The 21,263-nt window shown below is 35.5% G+C and overlaps 1 protein-coding gene across 5 annotated transcripts in view; it reads left to right on the top strand.

Annotated features, from left to right (window-relative positions):
- The window catches only part of DACH1 (dachshund family transcription factor 1), a 356,177-nt gene that overhangs the window by 310,811 nt on the left and 24,103 nt on the right, over positions 1–21,263 (top strand). For 3 of the 5 annotated variants that reach the window (XM_042867808.1, XM_042867806.1, XM_042867811.1), the window contains 3 exons: positions 7,254–7,401; positions 11,159–11,302; positions 11,770–11,838. In XM_042867808.1, the coding sequence (XP_042723742.1) occupies positions 7,254–7,401; positions 11,159–11,302; positions 11,770–11,838 (361 nt within the window). Of the gene's footprint in view, positions 1–7,253; positions 7,402–11,158; positions 11,303–11,769; positions 11,839–15,423; positions 15,491–21,263 lie in introns of all 5 variants that reach the window. The other 2 variants (XM_042867810.1, XM_042867809.1) reach the window with 1 other exon arrangement.

Genomic DNA, 21,263 nt, shown 5'->3' with positions numbered 1-21,263 from the left:
TGCTCAGTGGGACAGACCCGCCACCATGATGGCATGGGTCAGGGGGTGGCCAGAAGATGGGATGGGCCAGGCTTAGGTTTAAAAACAAACAAACAAACAAACAAAAAAAACCAACAACAGCAAAAACCAGATAAAACCAGTAACAACAAAAAGGATGTACAGAATGTGTGGTGCACAGTACATTTGTAACCACCTGCCCAGCTGATTCCCAAGCAGTGGCAGCCCCTGCAGCCAACTCCCCCAGTTTTGTTGCTCAGCATGGCATCACATCACAGAATGTGGATTATCCTTTTGGCCAGTTTAGGCCAGCTGACCTAGTCTTGTTCCCTCCCAGCTCCTTGTGCCCCTTCCTGCTTCCACTTAGGGAGGCACTACCTGAAGCTGAAAAGTCCTTGACTTTGTGTGTAAGCATTGCTCTGCAACAACTAAAATGTCAATGTGTTATCAACACCTCTAAATCCAAAACACAGTGTCATACTTGCCACGCTTAAGAAAATTAACTCTATCCCAGCTGAAACCAGGACTTGAAAAATATTTATTGAAAAAATAAAAAACCTAAAAATAAAAAAGAAACACTAACAAAAAAACAAAAACTCAACAATGAACAGTGTTTAATTATTTGTACATTTAAAGAAAGATAATCCAAATATACAGAGTCTGGAACAAGCAAGGTTAAGTCTTTCTGGGAACTGCCGGGATAGATATAAATAATTAACTAACAAAATATAATTGAATACACAAATAAAACAAATGAGATGGGACCATATTTTCTTATTCAGCTGTATATCTACACATTTAAAAGGAAGAGAAAATAAATTTCCCCAGACAACTTTAAACAAGTGTCTGTTCCTTTCCACTGTGTATTTGTTAATTTCTTCTAGATGAAATTTTGAAAGTCTGTATGCAGCATCAGAGAGGATAAAGGGTAAAGGAAGGTGGATCACAGCAAAATGATATGTGGGTACTAGTAAGAAAGCTGAAGATGTTTCCCTATCTTTCACATAAATTCACCTTTTGGAGTCATGACCCAGTTATGCCAAAGTATGTTACAGCCACAGCCTTTCATGATAATGCAGTGTTCCTGGATAACAGTAATGTTATTTTAGGCTTTTAGAGTCTAAATACTTACTGACCATGGGCTGATTTTCTATTAATAACTAGAGGATGAATTAATTGCACCAACAGTTACGTTTTTCCATTGATACAGTCTTACTGCTAAGTATTTTTCAGAGAAATATGTATAATAGACTACAAGTATCCCACTGATGTTAATAAAAGAAATGTATGATTGCACACAGAATTCCCTTCTGAAAACAAAGAGAACAACTGGCTTTATTGCTGTGAGTCTCCTGTGCTGTTGCCATCTATGATTGAGTAAACAGGAGAAAAATAGTACAAACATTGGGTAAAGTAAAAATCACAGTTTTTCTTTGTGTTTTCCTGTTTGATTTCTGCTAAAATTGAAGAGAAAATTATTTTTCACAAAAAATATTAATGAACAATATCATGCTTTTACCAATGATGGAGGTTTTCAATCTGAGATATTACAAAAAATGTCTTTCTTAGAGTCATCTGTAGTTACAGTCATGCTGTGTTACATTACTTTGCATATTTTACTAAGCTGGCAGTCAGATTCAAATTGCAAATATTCAGAATTTAACCTGTAAAGGTTAGTATAAATTGTTTATATGCAGTTGTTTTTTATTTCCTCAATAATGAGAGCATAAAAATTATATGGGCAATTACTGGAAGTAAAGCAATGTCTTCTAGACAGACTAGTAAGTCTTCTGGATGAACTAGGAAGGCCATTTTAAAGTCACAAATAACTATGTAGCTAAGTGTGTTATCCATAACACACAGTAGTAGCTAGAATGAGAAGGAGGTTCTAAATACCTTTTTTCCTCTATAGGCAATACATGATTTTATTTATTTATTTATTTATTTATTTAAATAGTGATGGGTGATACTGGCTTTAAGATAGAGATACATTTAATTTGTAAAAGATAATAATCTATCCTCACTAGACAGCGTTTACAAGTATGTTAGAGATAACTATTAGTCAGTGAATGGGAAGAGACATTGACCATACATCAAATTAAATTTTTAATTTAGAATATTTCTAGAGGACTTATCAGTGTAAAATGTCAAGCAAATCAACAAAGAAAACAAACAAACAAATAAACAAACAAATAAACAAAATAATATATATATATATGTATATATATCAGAATAATCTCTTAAGTCTCCTGGGGAAAATGTCAATGTTTAATATTACACTGAAATTATATATATATATATATATATATATATGTATATATATATAATATGTTATATAGTATATATTATATATATATATATAATATAAACAGCGACACAGACAGGAGGATTGGCATGCCATGTTAAAAGCCCTGCTTCTGATCGAGCCATACTGTATTAAAAACAAATCTGGAACCTGAGGATGTTCACTACAATTATCATTATCCAGCCTCCATAACATCTGACCTTCCCTAAAGGGAAATATTTTTCTTTTGTTAATGTCCTGTGTTGCACTGCATTTCCCGTTGTCATTGGCAGCATATTGATTTAATATCAGGTTAGAGGATTAGCCATAGCAAATACAAGTTGGACATACTGTATTTTGTATAATCTTTTACAGATGATCCACTGGGAGAATTAATAGAATTTCGTGCAACTCTGAAATTGCTATTCCTGTTCCAGAGGGCACTGATAATTTTTAGATGCTGTACTTTTTAGTTGATTTTCTCAGCCCTTCTTCATCAAATACTGAAGAGATACTGAATGTTTCCAGTATTTTTGCATTAGAGATGTCATTGGCAGCAACAGCACTTTTGCATATGCATCAGTTTGGCTCTAGTGAAGATTTTTTTCTACATTGGACGCCTACTGATGTGCACTGATTTAACTTCTAAAAATGAAACTTAATTTTGTGTAGCTTATAAGTAGTCCCTAGTGTGTCTTGGCTCCAAAAAGCTAATATTTTTCAGACATAATCAGCAGCAATAGGTAATGTATTACCATTAGCTACGTTAGCAGAGGGTTTAAAAAAATGAGAGGTTGAAGGAGGAAGTGTGGTGCAGAAATTCAATAGAAAATGTAATATGCTTTTAGCAGCTTCATACTATGCAGCGATTTTAATATAAAATTACACGTCTGCGTTACATTAGAATTATTCTCCATGTTCATTCATGGATATTTAAAACACAAAAATATTTGTTAGCCAAGGACAATAATAGTTTAACAGTAATTTATTTTAAACTGCTACTGATAATACAACCAATCAACACATTAAGTGGTGCCAACATTGGCATCTTGCTAAATGATCTCTAGACTTTGCACTAAGAGTGCATCTTTCAAAGATAAGTCAACGAGCAATCAGAGCAGAAAATTAGAATTTGGTATCTTAGCATTAAAATACAGCTAAACTAAAGTTTTAATTGGGGTGATCTAAAAGGGCACTTGACGTAATGATCTCTTTCATTTGTTACTAATTGTTTATTCCTGATGAAGAAGAAACATGTACATGAATATAGTTGAACTGAGTAAAGATGGCAGTTGTTTTAGCAGCTTGCCTTTATGGTTAAATAAGATGGATGGCAAGAATTTGGGAAAGGTATTTGAATCTTTGAAATTATTTGACAATATGCTTATAATCTACAAGTATTCTTTGCATAATTTCTCTTTGTCTGCTTTTTTTTATTCATGATTTGGACGTATCATGTGTCCTAGTAAGATGAATTGGAGGAGATTAAAATACTCTAGACTTCCAACATAAACTAGAGGCAGGTATTGATACCATAATTCCTATCTGAATCACTCTCAGCAGTTTTGCTGATGACATCAAGCTGTGTGTTGGGGTCAGTGCACCAGAGGGATGGGATGCCATCCAGAGGGACCTAGACAGACTTGAGCAGTGGGCCCAGGTGAACCTCATGGGGTTCAACAAATCCAGACACGAGGTCCTGCACCTGTGTCAAGGCAAGCCCCATTACCGATATAAGCTGGGGATGAAAGGATTGATTGCAGCCCAGCTGAAAAAAAATTGGGTGTACTGGTAAATGGGAACCTGGACATGAGCCAGCATTGTGCCCTCACAGCCTGGAACACCAACCATATCCTGGGCTTCATCTGAAGAAGTATGGCCAGCAGATTGAGGGGCGTGATCCTGCCCCTCTGTTTTGGTGAGGCCTCACCTGGAGTACTGCATCGAGATGTGGAGTTCTCAGTACAGGAGAGACATAGACATTGCAGTGTGCACCTGCAGCCCAGAAGGCCAACTGTGTTCTGGGCTGCATTAAAAAAGGGGTGGCCAGCAGGGAAAGGGAGGTGATTGTCCCCCTCTACTCAGCTCTTATGAGGCCCCATCTGGAGTACTGCATCCAGGCCTGGGGCCCCCAGCACAAGAAGGACATAGAGCTCATGGAGCGGGTACAGAGGAGGGCCACTAAGATGATCAGAGGGCTGGAGCATCTCTCCTATGAGGAAAGGTTGAGAGAACTGGGCTTGTTCAGCTTGGAGAAGAGAAGGCTCCAGGGAGACCTCACTGTGGCCATCCAATACTTGAAGGGAGCTTATAAAAAGGGGAGCTTAAGAAGGGGAATGGCTGTTTACAAGAGTCTACAGTGATAGGACATGGGGGAATGGTTTAAACTGAGTCAGGAGAGATTTAGGTTAGATATTAGGAGGAAGTTTTTCACTCAGAGGGTGGTGACGCACTGGAACAGGTTGCCCAAGGAGGTTGTGGATGCCCCGTCCCTGGAGGCATTCCAGGCCAGGCTGGATGTGGCTCTGGGCAGCCTGGTCTAGTGGTTGGTGACCCTTCACGTGGCAGGGGGGTTGAAACTGTGTGATCATCGTGGTCCTTTTCATCCCAGGCCATTCTATGAGATTCTGTGATGATAGACTTGTTGGATTGTGTCCAGGGAAGGGCCACAGAAATGAACCAAGGAACAGAACGCCTCTCCTATGAGGATAGGCTAAGAGAGCTGGGGCTGTTCAGCCTGGAGAAGAGAAGGCTCCAAGGTAACATAATAGCAGCTTGTCAGTCTGTAAAGGGGAGCAACAGAAAAGAAGGGGACAGATTTTTTAGCAGAGTCTGTGGTAATAGAACAAGTAGCAATGATTTCAAGTTTAAAGAGAGTAGATTTAAGTTGGATATAAGGAAGAAGTCTTTCACAGTGAGGATGATGAGGCACTGGAATGTGTTGCCTAGATATGTGGTTGATGCCCCATCCCTGGAGACATTCAAGGCAAGACTGGATAATGCCCTGGGCAAGCTGATCTAGCTGTGATGTCCCTGTTCATTGCTAGGGAATTGGAATAGATGGCCTTTAGAGGTCTCTTCCAACTCTAAGGATTCTATGATTCATAAAGGGGGATTTCAAGTGAATGATAATATTAAAAAAATCTATTTTACTTTGCATTTGTCTTTGGAGCTTTGTATTTAGCTTTACATGATTTTCTTTAGAAGTCATCTAAGTTTAATGGTCAACACAAAATATCTTTGTGTTTTAGTTATTTTTTTCTTTTAAAGAAAATTGCTAAAACAGTAATCATATTTATAAGCACATTTTTTTGAGTTACTGTTGTTTGATATTTTCAAATGTGGTCTTATTCTTCTGTAGTGTGCATCATTAAAGTGACCATGTGGTCCTTGCTGTTGGAAAGTTTGATTTATTTCAGTTGCTGTGGACTTTAATATATTGAAGTATAATAAAACTGCAAGAATTAAATTCTTAGTGTAACAACACTTGTGGCAACAATTTAGTTAAGAGTGAGGATGAGGAATAATGAAAATAATGAACTCTGAAGAACAGACTTAAAAGAAGAAGTGGAAGGACACAAATTTCAATGGTAGGCACTGACATTAGGAAGGCCAGCAAGAGAAAGGTGCATACTAACACTCAAGAAAGTGCTTTTTTCCATTTTCAAGTATCGTAGTGCTGGCCTGTTCTTTTGGGAGATATTTTTAAAAAAATTGTGAAAAAAACTTGAAACTCAGAATTTAATTAAGGAAATGTGCTTAAATGGTGAGGAAACTCATGAGTTGGCGAACATAATTTTGTGTCTGTAGTATGCAGCTCTGAAACTGGGTCTTGATTCTGAACTTTTGATCTTTTAACTTTCCTAAAATAACTACCAGCAACTTCTTCAGTCTGTCTTGTTGGCATTGTTTTGCTTCATATCAGCACATCCCTCTTGGGTCAAAATAATAATCTATGGTTCTATCTACGGATCTATGGTTGTCAGGAGACTTGCCTAGGATATGGAAGAGTTAGGTTCATATCCATGCAGGTTCATATATGCCTAGCTATGCTTAATTATCTACTATATTATGATAGCTTCAAGTGAAAGAGATAAAAGTGTAGAGCCAAGAGCCTGATGGCCAGAATTCTGGAATATGGAGTTATTTTCTCTTTCTATCTTTCTTTCAACCCTATTTCCCCTCCTCTTTTTGTAGTTTATATCAGTGTCCTAATTATCTAGCTATTAGATATGCCAAGATCTGTTTCCTTGCAAAAAGGAGGAACTGTAGATTAAAATTCTCAAGAAAAAAAAGAAAACAAGTTACTATTTCCTGATGCAATAACCACAAAAATGTAGATTTTTTTTCCAACATACCAACTCAAGAAATTAAGAGATCATTGTGTTTTGCCGTCTGTTGTGAGATAACAATTGCACAAAATCACTAATGTACTTTTTAAGGCAGAAAGATCTTTCTGCTTTGTGAGTGTCCTCTGTGTCCTCTGTTTAACATCTCAACAACTTAATCTTCCTCAGAAACAATATAGAATGTAGTAATAATGAACAGCAATAAGGAATTGTACTGGAGACTAAATTTGCCATTCTTCAGTTGATAAATAATGAGACTGACAATTTGCTGTCAATAGGACAGCTCTTTTTGTTTTAACTGGCAAGTGGCTTGTATAGGCTTGTTATCTTTTATCTTCCATGAAGAATAAACCTATCCCTATAACTTTTTTATATTAGTTTTACACGTATTTGAAGATCAGCTTGCATCTTCTGTGAAAACTTGACTCTTAGATTTAGAGTCTAACAAAAGAGTTACATTTTGCTCTTGATAACCAGGAAACTTTGAACCAGTAAAAGGATTATTTCATTTGTAAAATCTCATATGACTAATCAGAGATAAATAATAGAAGTTATTTATTATGTCATCTGTTGTAATATTCCTCAAACATTTTTTTTTGTTTGTTTGTTTTGTTTTTTAACAGGGTCTACTAAAGGTTGCTATAGACAATGCCAGAGCTCAAGAGAAACAAGTCCAACTGGAAAAGACAGAGCTGAAGATGGAGCTCTTCAGGGAACGAGAACTGAGGGAAACGCTTGAGAAACAGTTGGCTGTGGAGCAGAAAAATAGAGGTATCTTAATAAAGCAAACATAAATACCTTGTAATTTTTTTTCCTTCAGAAACCTAGTTTTTTTTCAAGCATTTGTGTTTCAACAAAACCTTTCTCCAGTATTCATGTTACGTACAAGCTGACTGCAATACAGGAAGTTTCGCAGTCTACCTGATCCTAATTTTGCATAGGATCTGCATGAAATTTAGTACAACCACCTTCCTTTTTTTTCTGTATTTGTCTTGAATATGACTTATTACAACATATCAGCAATAAACACTGCAAATGTAAACACAGAAGGTGCAGTTATGGACTTTGGCAGGTTGCGACCATTATGAAAAAGGATAGCTACTTAAAGCAAACACAACTTTATCAAATTTTAGTCTCTTTGAGGTGTTATGAATTCATCTCTGTTCTTATGTGGTAAGAGTCATATACTGCATATTTAGGCAATCTGTATGTAATAAAATATGAAGTTAATAGTAACATGTAAGCATTGTATAATGCAGTAGGTCAAACATGTTTATAGAAGGAGCAGCTAAGGTTCTCCTTGAGAAAGATCCCAGTGTAAAGCATATAAATTTCTTAATGATTTAATGATTTAATGATTTAAAATTAAGATATAGTACACCATTCTAAAACATTGATGGTGAAGTTAGGGCAGTTCACTATTAACTATTTGCATGCTATACATGTTTGCATCTTGCCTTATAGCTCTCCTTTTCACTATATGCATGTCTTGTTCTTTAAAAGTGTCTAATTACATTGCAAGGTCCAGACAACCTATGGGTTTAACTTGCTGCTTAACACAAATGGCAGGCATGGCAGATATGTATTTTTGCAGGGCTATAGTTATAATACTTTTCTTGTCCAGCTTAGCTTTCTGTAAATCATCTAAAAAAGGAACCCCAAGAACTCTTGGATTTACAACCAGTATCATTATTCCTTTGACTAACATTCTACCTGTAAGTAAGCAGTGTAATCCTATTTCATGCCTTGACCCTTCAAAAGGCAGGACATTGTTAATTTTCCTTTTTAAACTTACAAGAAAAACAATTATCAAAACTGTGTAGTGAATTATAACTGTGTCCACAAATGACCTATTTTGCTCAGTACAATTGGAATAGTTACACTTTTAAAGAAGTTTTCTAAAATGGTTCATTTCTTCTCATCCTCGTCTAGCTCTGTCTCATAATCCTTCAATCATGCATCCCTTTTTTAGAGTTAGGCAATAATACGCACAACAGAAAAGGTATAGGTGAGGACTCATCTCACTTTGAGTTTTGCCGTGTAGAAATTAAGCACGTTGTTCAAGCATAATATATTATGCTTGCAACATATATGTTATGCTTATGCAACATAAATTCCATTCCTTTCAATAAAGCAATTCCTACATCCTGAGACAAGTTGGTGAGGTCAATTACACTATGAATACCTCTTTCTCTTCCTGTTAGCACTGAAAGTAATATCACTGACTAAGCTGGACTAGACACATATACTTTCAATGAGTAAAATTAGGCAATATGCATTTCAAGAAAGAGCATGTGATAGTCCTTTACTTTGCTTAGGATAGTGAAATAATTGACAGTGATATTTTCTGCACTATGCATTATCTGCTTCTTTTATATCTTTGTATGACGATACTGCACTGGTAAAAGAGTCAAACCAAAGAGGAATGGATCTGAGCACTTAATAGTGTAATGCAGTAAAATAAATGTAATGAGGATGGCTTTCTCCACTAGTGGATGCTTCTGTACAAAATAAAATAAAAATAACATATTATTCCTTATGATGAAGAAAGCCAAGTAGGAGAGAAAAAATAAGACGTAATTATTTTGAGAATTTGTTCTTCAGTTAAAGACGGAAAAATACGTAGGAGGCTTTGCCTTACATTAGTTTTAGTTGGCATCAGTTTTCCAATGGCAAATGTCATGTCTGAAAGGAAATCTCACATCTTAATAGAGGTGTGAGCGAGATGGGAGAAGTGTACCACATCCCTATTGAGAAACATTCTATAAAAAAAAAAAAAGACTGAAATACCCTTAAAAAGCTGCAGCACAGAAATATATGCACACTGTCATACACAGGTCAAAGCCTATTAGGTAAATGGAATCTTCAGCATTAGGCAACCAGTATCAGTGCCTACCTTGCTAGTCATGTTAACACAAGTCAAACCTCTTTCTGCTGCTAGTGTATGTTCTACAGTCTGCTTATTTAGTGTATTGTTTCCTTCCTTCTTTGTAAATATCCCAATTAGTGATTCCTAAGGCTGTAGGATGTGTCTCATCAACCAGTGAAAGTAGGATAATCTCTGTTCTGTGAGCAGCTACACAGTAAGGGCTTGCTAATTCTGGCTCTGACTGCTGTAGTCACATCTACAATGTGTCAGCCATGATGACATTTTAATTCAGAAAGCAACATATGTTTCCTTCTCATTTATTGAGATCGCTTTCAAAGTACTTATAATGAAAACATTAAAATGGTGCAATGATTCAAAATGTATTTAGTTTAGCCTTTGTATAGATACTAGCTGTTCTTTCATAGTATAAGACGATATCCCTGAAAAGTAGTTTTACTACACAAAATGAGGAAGTGCCAAAATTCCAAAATCTTACACGTTAATGATGTAGCTGTTCTCACTACAGGGTTTGTGCTAATATGCATTTTGTATCTAAACAGTTCTGTATGGCAACACAGAAAAAAAATCTAAGACTACTCAAAAAGCGCTTTCTCTTAGCATATACATTAAATAGAAATAATCATGATGGATCCCTTTAAAAAATTCATGATTTGTATTCTGTGAAAGTTGCAGCTATGACTATTGAAAATGGGGAGTGTGAACCAGTGGACATGTATTTTTAACCTCTCCAGCATTTCTTTCTAAACCAGATACAAATGGTTACTTTGGAGAAGTAATAATCAAGCCTAGTATCACCTAGTATCTGGTTTTGGTAATGGTACTTCTATAGTTAGTGTAAAAATGACAGATTCTCTAGGAAGGGATTAACCAGAAAGATCTTACATGCATGTCTATGAAAACCCTGAATGAAAAAAGAGTTGGAGTTTGGTTGGGTAAATAAGGCTGTGCTCTACAACTTTGTATGATTTCTTTAGAGGATCACTTCCACTTTTATGGAGTAGGAAAAAAGAAAAAAAAAAGTTCACATTACTCTGTTCCACTGAGGACATAATCTGTGATATGTTCCTTCAGTCAGGGAACATAGAAGTTTTATTTTAGTTGTAATTGGGAAGCAACCGTCCGGTAACATAAAAAAGAAAATCATGATGGATTTTCTTTAAAACCTATCTTGCATGAATCATTTATATCCTCTTCCTGCAACCATTTTCTTTATATAGAATGTGAACAAGAAGCAGGGAGAACATTTATTAAGTAAGGTTTTCAGCACTGAATTTTTGTTACTTTCCTAATATTTTCCCTTACATTTGAGAAAGCAAAGTACTAATTAGTTGGCTTGGGGATCTGGCACTGTCCAGTTGTTTCTAATATAAAGGGTTTGGATTGAGTTCCAAGATTTTCCATCTTACATTTTCACAAATCCTCATCTGTTTATTAAAAGATACAGCATGGTATAGAGCAGTAGCTCTTTACATATCTATGTGTAAATCCAGCAAATTTCAGGTAGTTTAAATAGATAGTGTGTAATTACACAATTTATATGAACTGTTACAGTTGTATTCTTTCTTGGAACTCTTACTACGTAATTGTGTGGCCAAGTTCCAGATCTGAATTTGAGTACACTGACTTTCTTCCTTCTAGCAATAATTCAGAAAAGGTTAAAGAAGGAAAAGAAGGCAAAGAGGAAATTGCAGGAAGCACTTGAATTTGAGACTAAACGACGGGAGCAAGCAGAACAGACACTGAAACAAGCAGCTTCAACAGATAGTCTCAGGGTCCTAAATGGTAAGAAGCGAGCTTTTCCTTCTGTGTCATTAATTTTCAATTTAAGTGTCTAAAGAATCTTGTTAGTATGAAATTTATAACATGGTGGGAGGGGGGAAAAAAGGAAAATCTCTCTCCTTTGTTCAAGTGATGTCCCTCTCTTTTTTCTTTTGTTACTTTATATAGCATGTACAAATAAATTTACTGGAGAGAATATCCCAACTGGGACTATTTTATATTATTAGCTTGAGAAGTCATTTTTTTTCCTTCTTCTTTTTCTTCCTACCTTTATGCTTGAAAAATCTATTGCTCATTAATCTCACTCGTCTAACAAAAAATTGTCCTGGCCTCTAGTCATTGTTCAACGTTAAAAAAAAAAACTGACAAAGGTTGATTGTATTGTAATTCAGCTTTAGAGTAACAGGTTGTAAAAAGGGCTATAAGAATCAAATGAAATATGTGTCAGTCTTACCTTTCTATGCTTCTAGACTCTCTGACCCCAGAGATAGAAGCTGACCGCAGTGGGGGCAGAACAGATGCTGAAAGGACAATACAAGGTAAGAATTTGCAAAAGGCTATAAATCTAGATCTTGGTATATGAGTTTTTCCTCAGCTTTAGACTGCTATTCAAGCATGTAGCTTACCATCTGGGCCACATCAAAACAAGTTCAAACAAGGTCAAGTTCATCTTGCTTGTTTATAGGAGCGCATACATTCGGTGGTGGTAGATTTTCTTTAAATTAATAGGTCATTTCTGTTTATCTTGTACAATTAAAGAAGAAGAATTTGAAGCAATATAGGCTTGAATCTCAAACATGCTAAATGCAGTTTTTGTGAATATATATAGTTACATTTAGGATAACTATTTTAAAGGCTGATTTAAAACCATGTTAGCCTTTCAACTGTACAAATAGTTAATGGGTAACATTCAAGGCAAGATGAGAATTTCATAGCTAATATTCAGTGGCAGTTAATGAAAGGTGTGTTTCAATAAGCATTAATGGTGAATAAACTGTTCATTCACTTCCTGGATTTTTCATTTACCACATCCCACTATTTACAGTTTAATAAAGCAAATCTGCTGAGTAAATTTGTACATGAAATACTAAAGAGAGCCTTATTACTTTCCCTGTGAATCTGAATGTATATATACTGCAAGCACCAAGATATTAGTAAGTAACAAATTTTTAAGATAGCATTTGTGTTATAATATCCTCTCTAGTCAACAATCTAATTCTACCTACATGAATACTAAACAGCAGAAACAGCATTTGTTTTCAGTTGTAAATGAACATGCTTTTTTTTACAAAGGGAAGCCTAAAATGGTTAGCACCAGTAATCACACTCAATTGCCTTTACTTTGCATTTTGAAGTCAATCATCTGAACAGTATCATTTGACATAATCTGTATGTTATTTAATCACTTTTACTGACTCCTGAAGAGCTGTTACTAGTGTGCCACAAGGAGACCGTAACAACAGAAAAAGATGTCAGTCTTTGAAGGTAATAAGCATATACAAAAAATAAAAAGAGGCAATAAGTTCTTCTGTGGGACAAACAAAAACATTTAGATTTAAATTGCATGTTCTGCCTACAAAGATAGTAGCTCAGAAGTTGAAATATGCCAGTTTGAATGTTGTACCTACTGGGAAGTAGGTACAGATTGTGACATTGTTTGAGAATCCTGTTTCTCCTCGCACAGACTGTGCCTAACTCAAAGAACCATTTGATACGTCATTCGAGTAAGAATCCAATCAACGTGCTCATTTGCTATAAACCATACATTTGTTATTTTCTTTGGTGCACAGACAAACTTTTCTTTGGAGAAATTTATTTGGAGGCTGTTCTATTACACTGAAGTAACTGAGTTCCTTGCCAACACTAATTTATTTATCTTCTGACCATTCCTGCAAGGAAGCAAAGTTTGCAATATTCCCATTTTATACCTGGGAATCAGAGTCACGGGAAGACTGAGGTGACAGATTGTTTTATGTGTTCACTGTGTTCAAATCACTTTTCCCATTAAATCTGGTTTCCTTTATGAGCTGATTCAGAAGATGAGAACACATAATTACAAAGTATTTTGGAAGTGTTTATTCTAAAGGATTTATCCCAAGCTACATAGGAACAGCATTTATGTTTTTCTGCTTATCCTCATTTTGTACATTTACATGTCCACAACAAATAAAACCAAGGTCTTAGAGACGACATTCGCAATAATAATGACTTCTCCTTGACTCATCTGTCCATATTTCCCCCCTCCCCCCTCCAATATATTCAGTTTAATCATCATATCAGATTTTGGAAAATCTAGGTCTGCCACTGGGAATTGTGTAACATGTAGATTTACAACACAGTTTGTAAGTGCGGAAGTTTATTGTCTTTGTGGATCAATTTTTTTGTGGAGTGAGTTTCTGAAATAGTTACTAACAGATGAGCAATGCTAAGTGTTAGGACTCTTTGTATTCAGTTCCACTACAGGAAAGAGGATTCCCTTTCCCTTTTCTCTGTGTGCCCTGTAGCATGTGTCCTTGCTACTCCTTTACATCCATGTCCCAGTTCCACCTTGTTTCTTTCTTCTTATTCTAATTTCAGCTTTTGTCAGTGGCTGTTCTCACTGTCCTGTCTCAACACTTCTTCTCCCCCCTCCACTAATTTTCCATTCCCTAGGAACCCATTCTTCCATTGTTCTCTTCTGACCTAAGTTTCATGCCACCCTAATTATTTCTTCTATTGCAAAATCTTTCTCCTGTATGTGACCCTTTTAGTTGCCTTCCTCCTTTGTCCAATGGTTTTTAGAGTCTGCACTCTATTAACATTCCCTGTTAACAGCCTTTTCTGTTTGGTGCAAGTCTTTCAGTATTTATTCTCAGTTTCTCCTGCCTCCCCATCAAGCTCTTCCTTAGTATCAGCAAGACAAGAATTGAGAGAAAAGGAAAGCAATTTCTCTGTTGTTATTTCAATATTTAGCAGAACAATAGTTTGCAGAAACAAGGATAGAGAGTTTCAGTGAAGGAACTTCATTCAGCACTAGGAAAAAGCATGCTCACTACAGATGGACTCTTTGGAGAATTTAGATGCAAAACTGTACAAAATCTTTCTTCCAGTGGGTGAAATTTTTTTTAACTCTCACAGGGATAACAAAGAGTATGTCCTTCCAATTTTTGAAAATTTCAGTTACTTCTGTACATTTTATCTAATAATGATATTTACTATACTTCTGTATGTGCAAGAGAAGAATTATTCTATAGAATATGTAGTATATTCTCTAATAAAGAATGTAATATTTCATTCATGCTTTCAGGTTCTGGAAAAATATGCTTACTAGGGAAGTATTTATGCCTTTCATATTCCTCTAAAATATCTGTGTTTATATCTTCCTGTATCAAAGCATATCTGGGGTAATAACAGCTTTATACATAATCATAATACATTTTTTAAAATTTATTGTATTAAGCATGCTATGCAATTCTATAACTAAGCAACAAAATACAGCTGCAGTGTTCTGTGGGGAAGTAAAATAATTGAAATATCAAGTATAATTTCAGCATTTAAGAAAGTACTAGGCAAAGACGACAGTATTTTAAAACAAAGATCTTATCTACTCTATTGTAAATAAAAGGATTCTTCTTCATTTTGGATCTATGTTTAATGTTAATATTGTAATGGTCACTTTTGTTTGCAAGGAGTAGGACTAATTTAAGTGTAAAAGGTAATTGCATTTATCAACAAATGGGGTATGTTCTATTTTTCATCCTGTAGCACCTTTCAATGTGTTCAAATTCACTTTTAGTTCATATAAAGCCTTGTAAATGGGAAAGATATTCAGAAAAAGGAGCTTGAAAATCAGTCTGTGGAAAGAACCAATAACAGATACTATAGTTTTTTTCTAGGTTTTGTTTTGTTTTGATTTATTTTTAAAAATTGGATAGCCAACATCTTGCTGGACTATCCATAAAATACTGAGAAGTAATCATAATAAGTAACTCAAATGTGAGTCTCAAATATACGTAGATATTTTAACAGATGCAGATACTAAGTTATTACAAACTGGTTTAGACACTAGTTTTAAATGTTTTCTTTCTTGCTTTTGTTTAAATTTATAATAAAGCAGATTATCCTCTTCTCCATACATATTGTAGGTTCACTAGATGCCTATGCCTAGCTCCCAATCCGGTTTCCCAAGATCCCCTCATCCCACACAAAAAGGTACCATACAAAGATAATGTTTACTTTTATATACTGTTTGTTAACAGACCTCTTACTAAGCACTTAGAACAATGACATTTACTGCTGCTCTTACTTTCCTTTTTTTTTCCACTGATTCTTTTCTTCCCCATCCCCTTACCTATTGTGTATTTGTTTGCCGACGTTATTTTTTTTCTTTCCCTGTATAAATTCCACATTCATTTTTCCATGTCCTAATGATTTCCCTCACAAATCCTATACATTTGTAATCTTTGTTCTATTTAATCACAGCTCTCTTTACGTATTGTCTAAACTCATCTAAAAAAGTTCTGCTTTACACTGTCTTCCGCTCTGATGATTTCTTTAGTGTGGTGTCTCTTTCACATTTTTTTCCAAATTCTTCCATTTTAGTGCTTTCTTCCCAAAACTGTTCTGATAAGAACAGGAAGCTTAACCAGGTTCTCTGTCTCAGATTGTTGTCTTGCTTATCTTCTTCATTTATTTCCTATTTTCTAGGGAGTGCTTCATCCAATGGCTTTTCTGCTTTCTTTCCCAAATTCTTCATACTCTTACTGCAGCTTTTTCTAAAGCCAGATCCCTCATTCTCTGCTAACAGCCATTTCTTACCCTGCTCAGTTCCCATGAATTCTCACGCTTATTATTGTCAGCGTTTTTTTTCCCAGATATCTCAGGAGATCTTTTGCATTTTGTGTATTCTCTGAAGTTCTCCTGTCTATTCCAATATTTCAGTTTTTCCCTTTCTATGGACTCTTCTCTAGTCCTTTCCAAAGTTCCCTTTCTCCATCAATCAAATTTTATACATGAAGTCCTCATACTCTGCAGATATACTTTGTAGCAGATTATCAGCCTTTCTCTTTACTCTCTTCATCCCTTAGTAAAATTAGCTTTTACTAAGTCCTTTCACATAGTCTGGTTTTTCTCACCATTATCCTAGTTCTGCAACTCTTCTGTAGGCTGATATTAAGAATACAGTTAAGTATAAAGTTAAATGGCTTCAGACTACTTGCTGTTCCTGTGAAAAAGCCATTCAGTTGCCATGCACAGAAAAGTTTCCAGGACCATCTGTTCTCCTCCATTCACAGCCTTTCTCAAACTGTTCATCTCATCAGCAAACAGAGGTACTTGCCCCCTCCCAGGAAGGACAGGTCAGGAAATGGAAATGTTTAGCAGATCCAGTAACAAAGAGAGCTACTGCAACTCACATACTGACTGCATAGTCCTCTATTGAAATTACTCTTACAATCAATGAAGGCAACAGATGAAGAGAAAGAAATTATGATTTAATTTTGCATATGCCAGGGACCTAAAGGGCACATTTTGCTGCCTAAGTAATAGGAAAATGCTGCCCTGCAGCTGCCCTCAATGATAATAACAATTGCTTAGACACAGCTTCAGTTATTTGTCTGAAAACCTAACCTAAATTGTTCTCTGCATTGGTTTGAGATTTGTTTAATCTATTTTTCTACAAGTAAAATCAGTGTAATAATCTTAATGAATTATAATATTTGATGCTTTCTTGCAGTGTTTGAAAGATAGATATCTGAAGGACTTCCACACTGAAAAGGAACTTTCAGTCATTCCATAAACCTTGGGTACATGGGTCTGATGTAAAAATCTTGACAAAAGCATGTCTAAATAGGTGATTATATTTCTTATGAGATCAAAAACTTTTATTGGAAAAAGCCATTATCAAGACTGTAAAGTCAAGCATTCCAAAATTAGGAAGTGATAGAATTAAGGTTGTCTTCTGCATCTTTGTTCTGTCATCTTTGTATATGCATTGTGATATAATCTTTAATTATGTGATTAGATACTGTATTTTGCACAGTACCTAATTCAGTTAAGGGACGAGGATGGAGTTGAATAAATGGATATCTATCCAATATTTCTTTATCTCCAGTACTGAGTGTATTCTCATGCTTTAAATAATACCTGGTTTATATACAATATGTTTGTCACTAGACATCATCCTTTACAGAAGAGGTATGGAAGATTATCTCAATTTCTTTAATATGTTAAATCTTAATTTGAAATTTCCTAACAGTTGTATGTTTTGTCTTAGCTTTGAATAATGTCCTAGTATTACAGGTGATCATTTCTTAGGGTTTACTTCTTTACAGGTAAACTAGAGAGTTAAAAGTTTCATTATGAAAAGATATCTAATGACCTTGTGGATATATTAGGACTTGAACCTTTACTTTCACAGTGATAAACCAAACAAAGTGGCCAGTAAGCTGTAATACATGATTATGTGCAGTCCACACTGCTCTAAGGAATGACCATTTTGACATGAGGGTTTTGCAGACTTTTCTGTGATAAATGAAGATAGCCCTGAATTACATTTCATCCTTCCTTTCATTATTCTTGGAACACACAGTTCTTTTAACAGTGTCTCCATCAAGCTCTGGCCTGCGTTCGTGTCAGTCCTAATATCCTTGTCCAGATTTCTATTTATATCCAGTTCTCCAGTCGTAATTCCAACTTCATATCTTAACTTCTTGAACCTAATACTCTTCTTAAGCAAGATCCAGACATTCCCAGATGTCTGTCTTTATGCCCCATATACACTTGTCAAGATTTCTCCCTCAGAGAGACTTCTTTTCAGAAAACTGAACATGACTTTGTAGCACTGCATTCTGTCATCTTTCTTTCTGTTTTCAACCACTGGTCCTGTTATTGTCTAGTGAATCCAAATCATGTGGTCCCCCGGCTTTGGTCTCAGCTACTGTCAGTCAACCATTTCTTGTTACTAGCTTCCTTTCACAGTGTTTTCCAGTGCCTGATATCTGTCCATTTGTCCAACCAGTCTCAGTCACTCCCTGTAGTTCTATTTTCTCTCTTCGTTTACAAGTCCACCTGCACCAGGCTTGTTGTTCTAATTTCTCTAGATCTTCAACTTTATGAGTTTGTTTTTAGACTTAAAGAAGATTAATATTGTTTAAAAATTACTGATAGGAAACATATTCTGGTACAAGACTACTTTCAAATTAGCTAATCATAAAAAAATAGTTTTCAGTATCATCGTATCTTTCTTTTCTTGGGAGAACAGTTCTCTCTGCAGTGTATTTAAATAAAATGTCTGTTAGGCTTTTTTTAATTTATTTTGCCCATGATATTGACTATGATGGCCTGTATAAGTCTATTTCTTTTTGTCCATCATACTCTCCATGTAAACCAACAATCATATGTTCTCTATAGTTTTAATGAATTAATCCCAAGAAAAGAAAAGTACCCGATTTAGAAATGTAAATAGCTCTATCTATCTATCTATCTATCTGTCTATCTATCTATCTATCAACTTGTGAATTCTGCATTTTGGTTTAATTGACACTTGTTCATGAGTTGTTCCATTTTTATTGCCGCTCAGTAAGTGCTATGGATTTGTTGCTACTCATTTATTATTGCATGGGACTACTAGCAGGAAGTTGCTTGAGTTTATTAGAGAGCCAGGATTTTCAAATGGATTTTCAGGTCATTTCAGAATGGAAGTGAATTTTACTTTCCCAAGTGATTCCTACTTCTCTGCTGACCCAATTCAACATTTTTTCAGTTCCCTTCAAATTATTATTTTCCCATTTTCCTTCTCCCTCTCAACCAAATGCAAACCCTACCCTCTATCCCAGATATTACTTGTGAATATGCCAAATCTTTCTTACTATTCCACTTTGACTGGTGAGGCAATATGTATGTATGAACTTGAGGTATGTATCTGCTGGTTTGCTAGGTGGCTGACTGGGAGATACAAGCATTCTGAGGGATCAGTGATAAGCTAGATATGCATTTTCTGCTGATCATCTTGTTGCTGCCATCATCTTGGCAGCTGAGCAAATCAAACAGTACATGATGGTTCTCAGCTGCTGATGGGCCAAACAAATGTTTTTTCAAGTTGCAAGAGACCCACAGCCCACCTGTTGTGAAGGCCTGCTATAAAGGTTGAACATTTCAGCAGGGAAAAGTAGTCAGGAGCTGGAAACAAAGCTGTCAGAAGTCTGGAAGGCAAAGAGATTTTTTTTTTTCCTAGATATATTGAATAACTGCCCAAGGAAACATCTGCTATTTAGTTAGGCTGTTTATGGAAACAAACAACTGACTACAGAAATGTAAAAAGGTTCAATAACACAGTGGACTTTTTTTTGTAAAGAACTTTTCTGTGAAAGTCATTCTCGGTCTTCAGACCACTGAGGCTGCTATTTCGTTAGGCCACATTTAAAAAATATGTCTTACAATTTCCATTTATTCTATTAAGGAAAACTCAGAGAAAGGGGTATTTTTCAGCCTAGAATTAAACAGCGAGAAGGTTTGTCTACATTTATGAAATATCACCATTGTGCGAGAATGTATCAACAATCTGACAGAGAGATCTGCTTTTTTAAGACAGGTTTCTTCCTTCAGCTTTATATTCTTAAGATTTCTGAAGTTCAGTAAGACAACCACTTTCAGTATCTCTATAGCTTTGGTTGTGACTGCATTCACAAGAGAGGAATTTTATAGCACTTCTAGGTAAGAGTAGTGAGCTGCGCTATCAAAGAAGTGTGAAAAAGGCAACAGAATGGAGCAAAACTGTCACAGTGACCTACAAGGTAGCGATGTCTGCTGTCTTTTTATTGATCTTTCTCTGCATGCCAGAGTTTGTCAAACAAATTGATATACTAGTTAAAATGTATGCATGTGCAGTATTTAATTTTAGAAGCTGAAGGATAGAGTGCTTTCTGCAGTGCTCTTCTCTTTTGTCTTATGCTCACAAAAAGATATTTTCAGATATAGTGGGGTGGGAGCTGTTAGAAATTCACTGACTATCCCTCAGAGACATGTAATGGAGCTGCTTTACTAAATCTATTTGATTAGCCCTCCCTATTCTATTTTATTTTTGCTCAGTTTTCCTAAAATATTTGTTTGTTAAACTTTGTTCCTTCATGCAGTCATGCACGCTTACAGTGCTTCATTTTACATCTGAGTAGTGCCTCAAACTTTAGTAGCATTTTGACTGCAGAGTGTAGCTCCTTGTATTGACATCAGGGCCATGCACTTATTATTCATCTGTACAGTGCTATGCACTTCAATGAAATTATATACATAATAATAAATAACATTAATCTGTGTGCACCACCTTGAATTTCATTACCTTTGCAGAATGAATATCTCTGCAAATAACTGCTTTATTTTTTGTACGTTTCAGAAAGTGCTGGTCTCTCTCCCTGTACTCGATATATTTCATTTTATTTTCCCAGAGAAGAATAAGCTTTGCTTGCTTTACCAGCTTAATGTCTTAAAGACATTTTTTCCTGATTTTTTTTTTTCTTTTTTATTTGGCAAACAATGAAGGACAGTTCAGATTTTAAACATAGATTGTATGTTAGACATTTGCAACATCTCTAGCTGTTTGTTTCCCTTTTATAGTTTACATCTGAATACTCACTGAGGAAGTATTCAATGAAGATTTATTTTGCTTCATATTTCCGTGACCATGAATAAATACTGAAATGATTTTACAATGCATGGAAACCAAACAGTAGTAAGCATATTCTCTATCCCTCTGTTTAGGAGTTCAGTGCTTTGGCAGGTTTTCAACCCAAGCTAATCAATTAAAGACAACATTGATTAACTTAAACAGAAGGTGGTATTGATTGCAGGCAGTAACCTATAAATAGACAACTGTTTCATAGTGTTCATAGGTCATTGTTAGCTACACCTTTAAACTTTGAGCTACATAATACTGTTATTTATTGCCAAAAAGGCAAAGAGAGTGCACAGAGTTAATAAAAAGTTACATTTA

This window comes from Lagopus leucura, unplaced genomic scaffold, assembly GCF_019238085.1.
Source record: "Lagopus leucura isolate 7727_CA_CO unplaced genomic scaffold, USGS_WTPT01 Super-Scaffold_100001, whole genome shotgun sequence".
Taxonomy (NCBI): Eukaryota; Metazoa; Chordata; class Aves; order Galliformes; family Phasianidae; genus Lagopus; species Lagopus leucura.
Note: the sequence above shows the minus strand (reverse complement) of the source record. Positions and strands in the feature narration are given on the sequence as shown.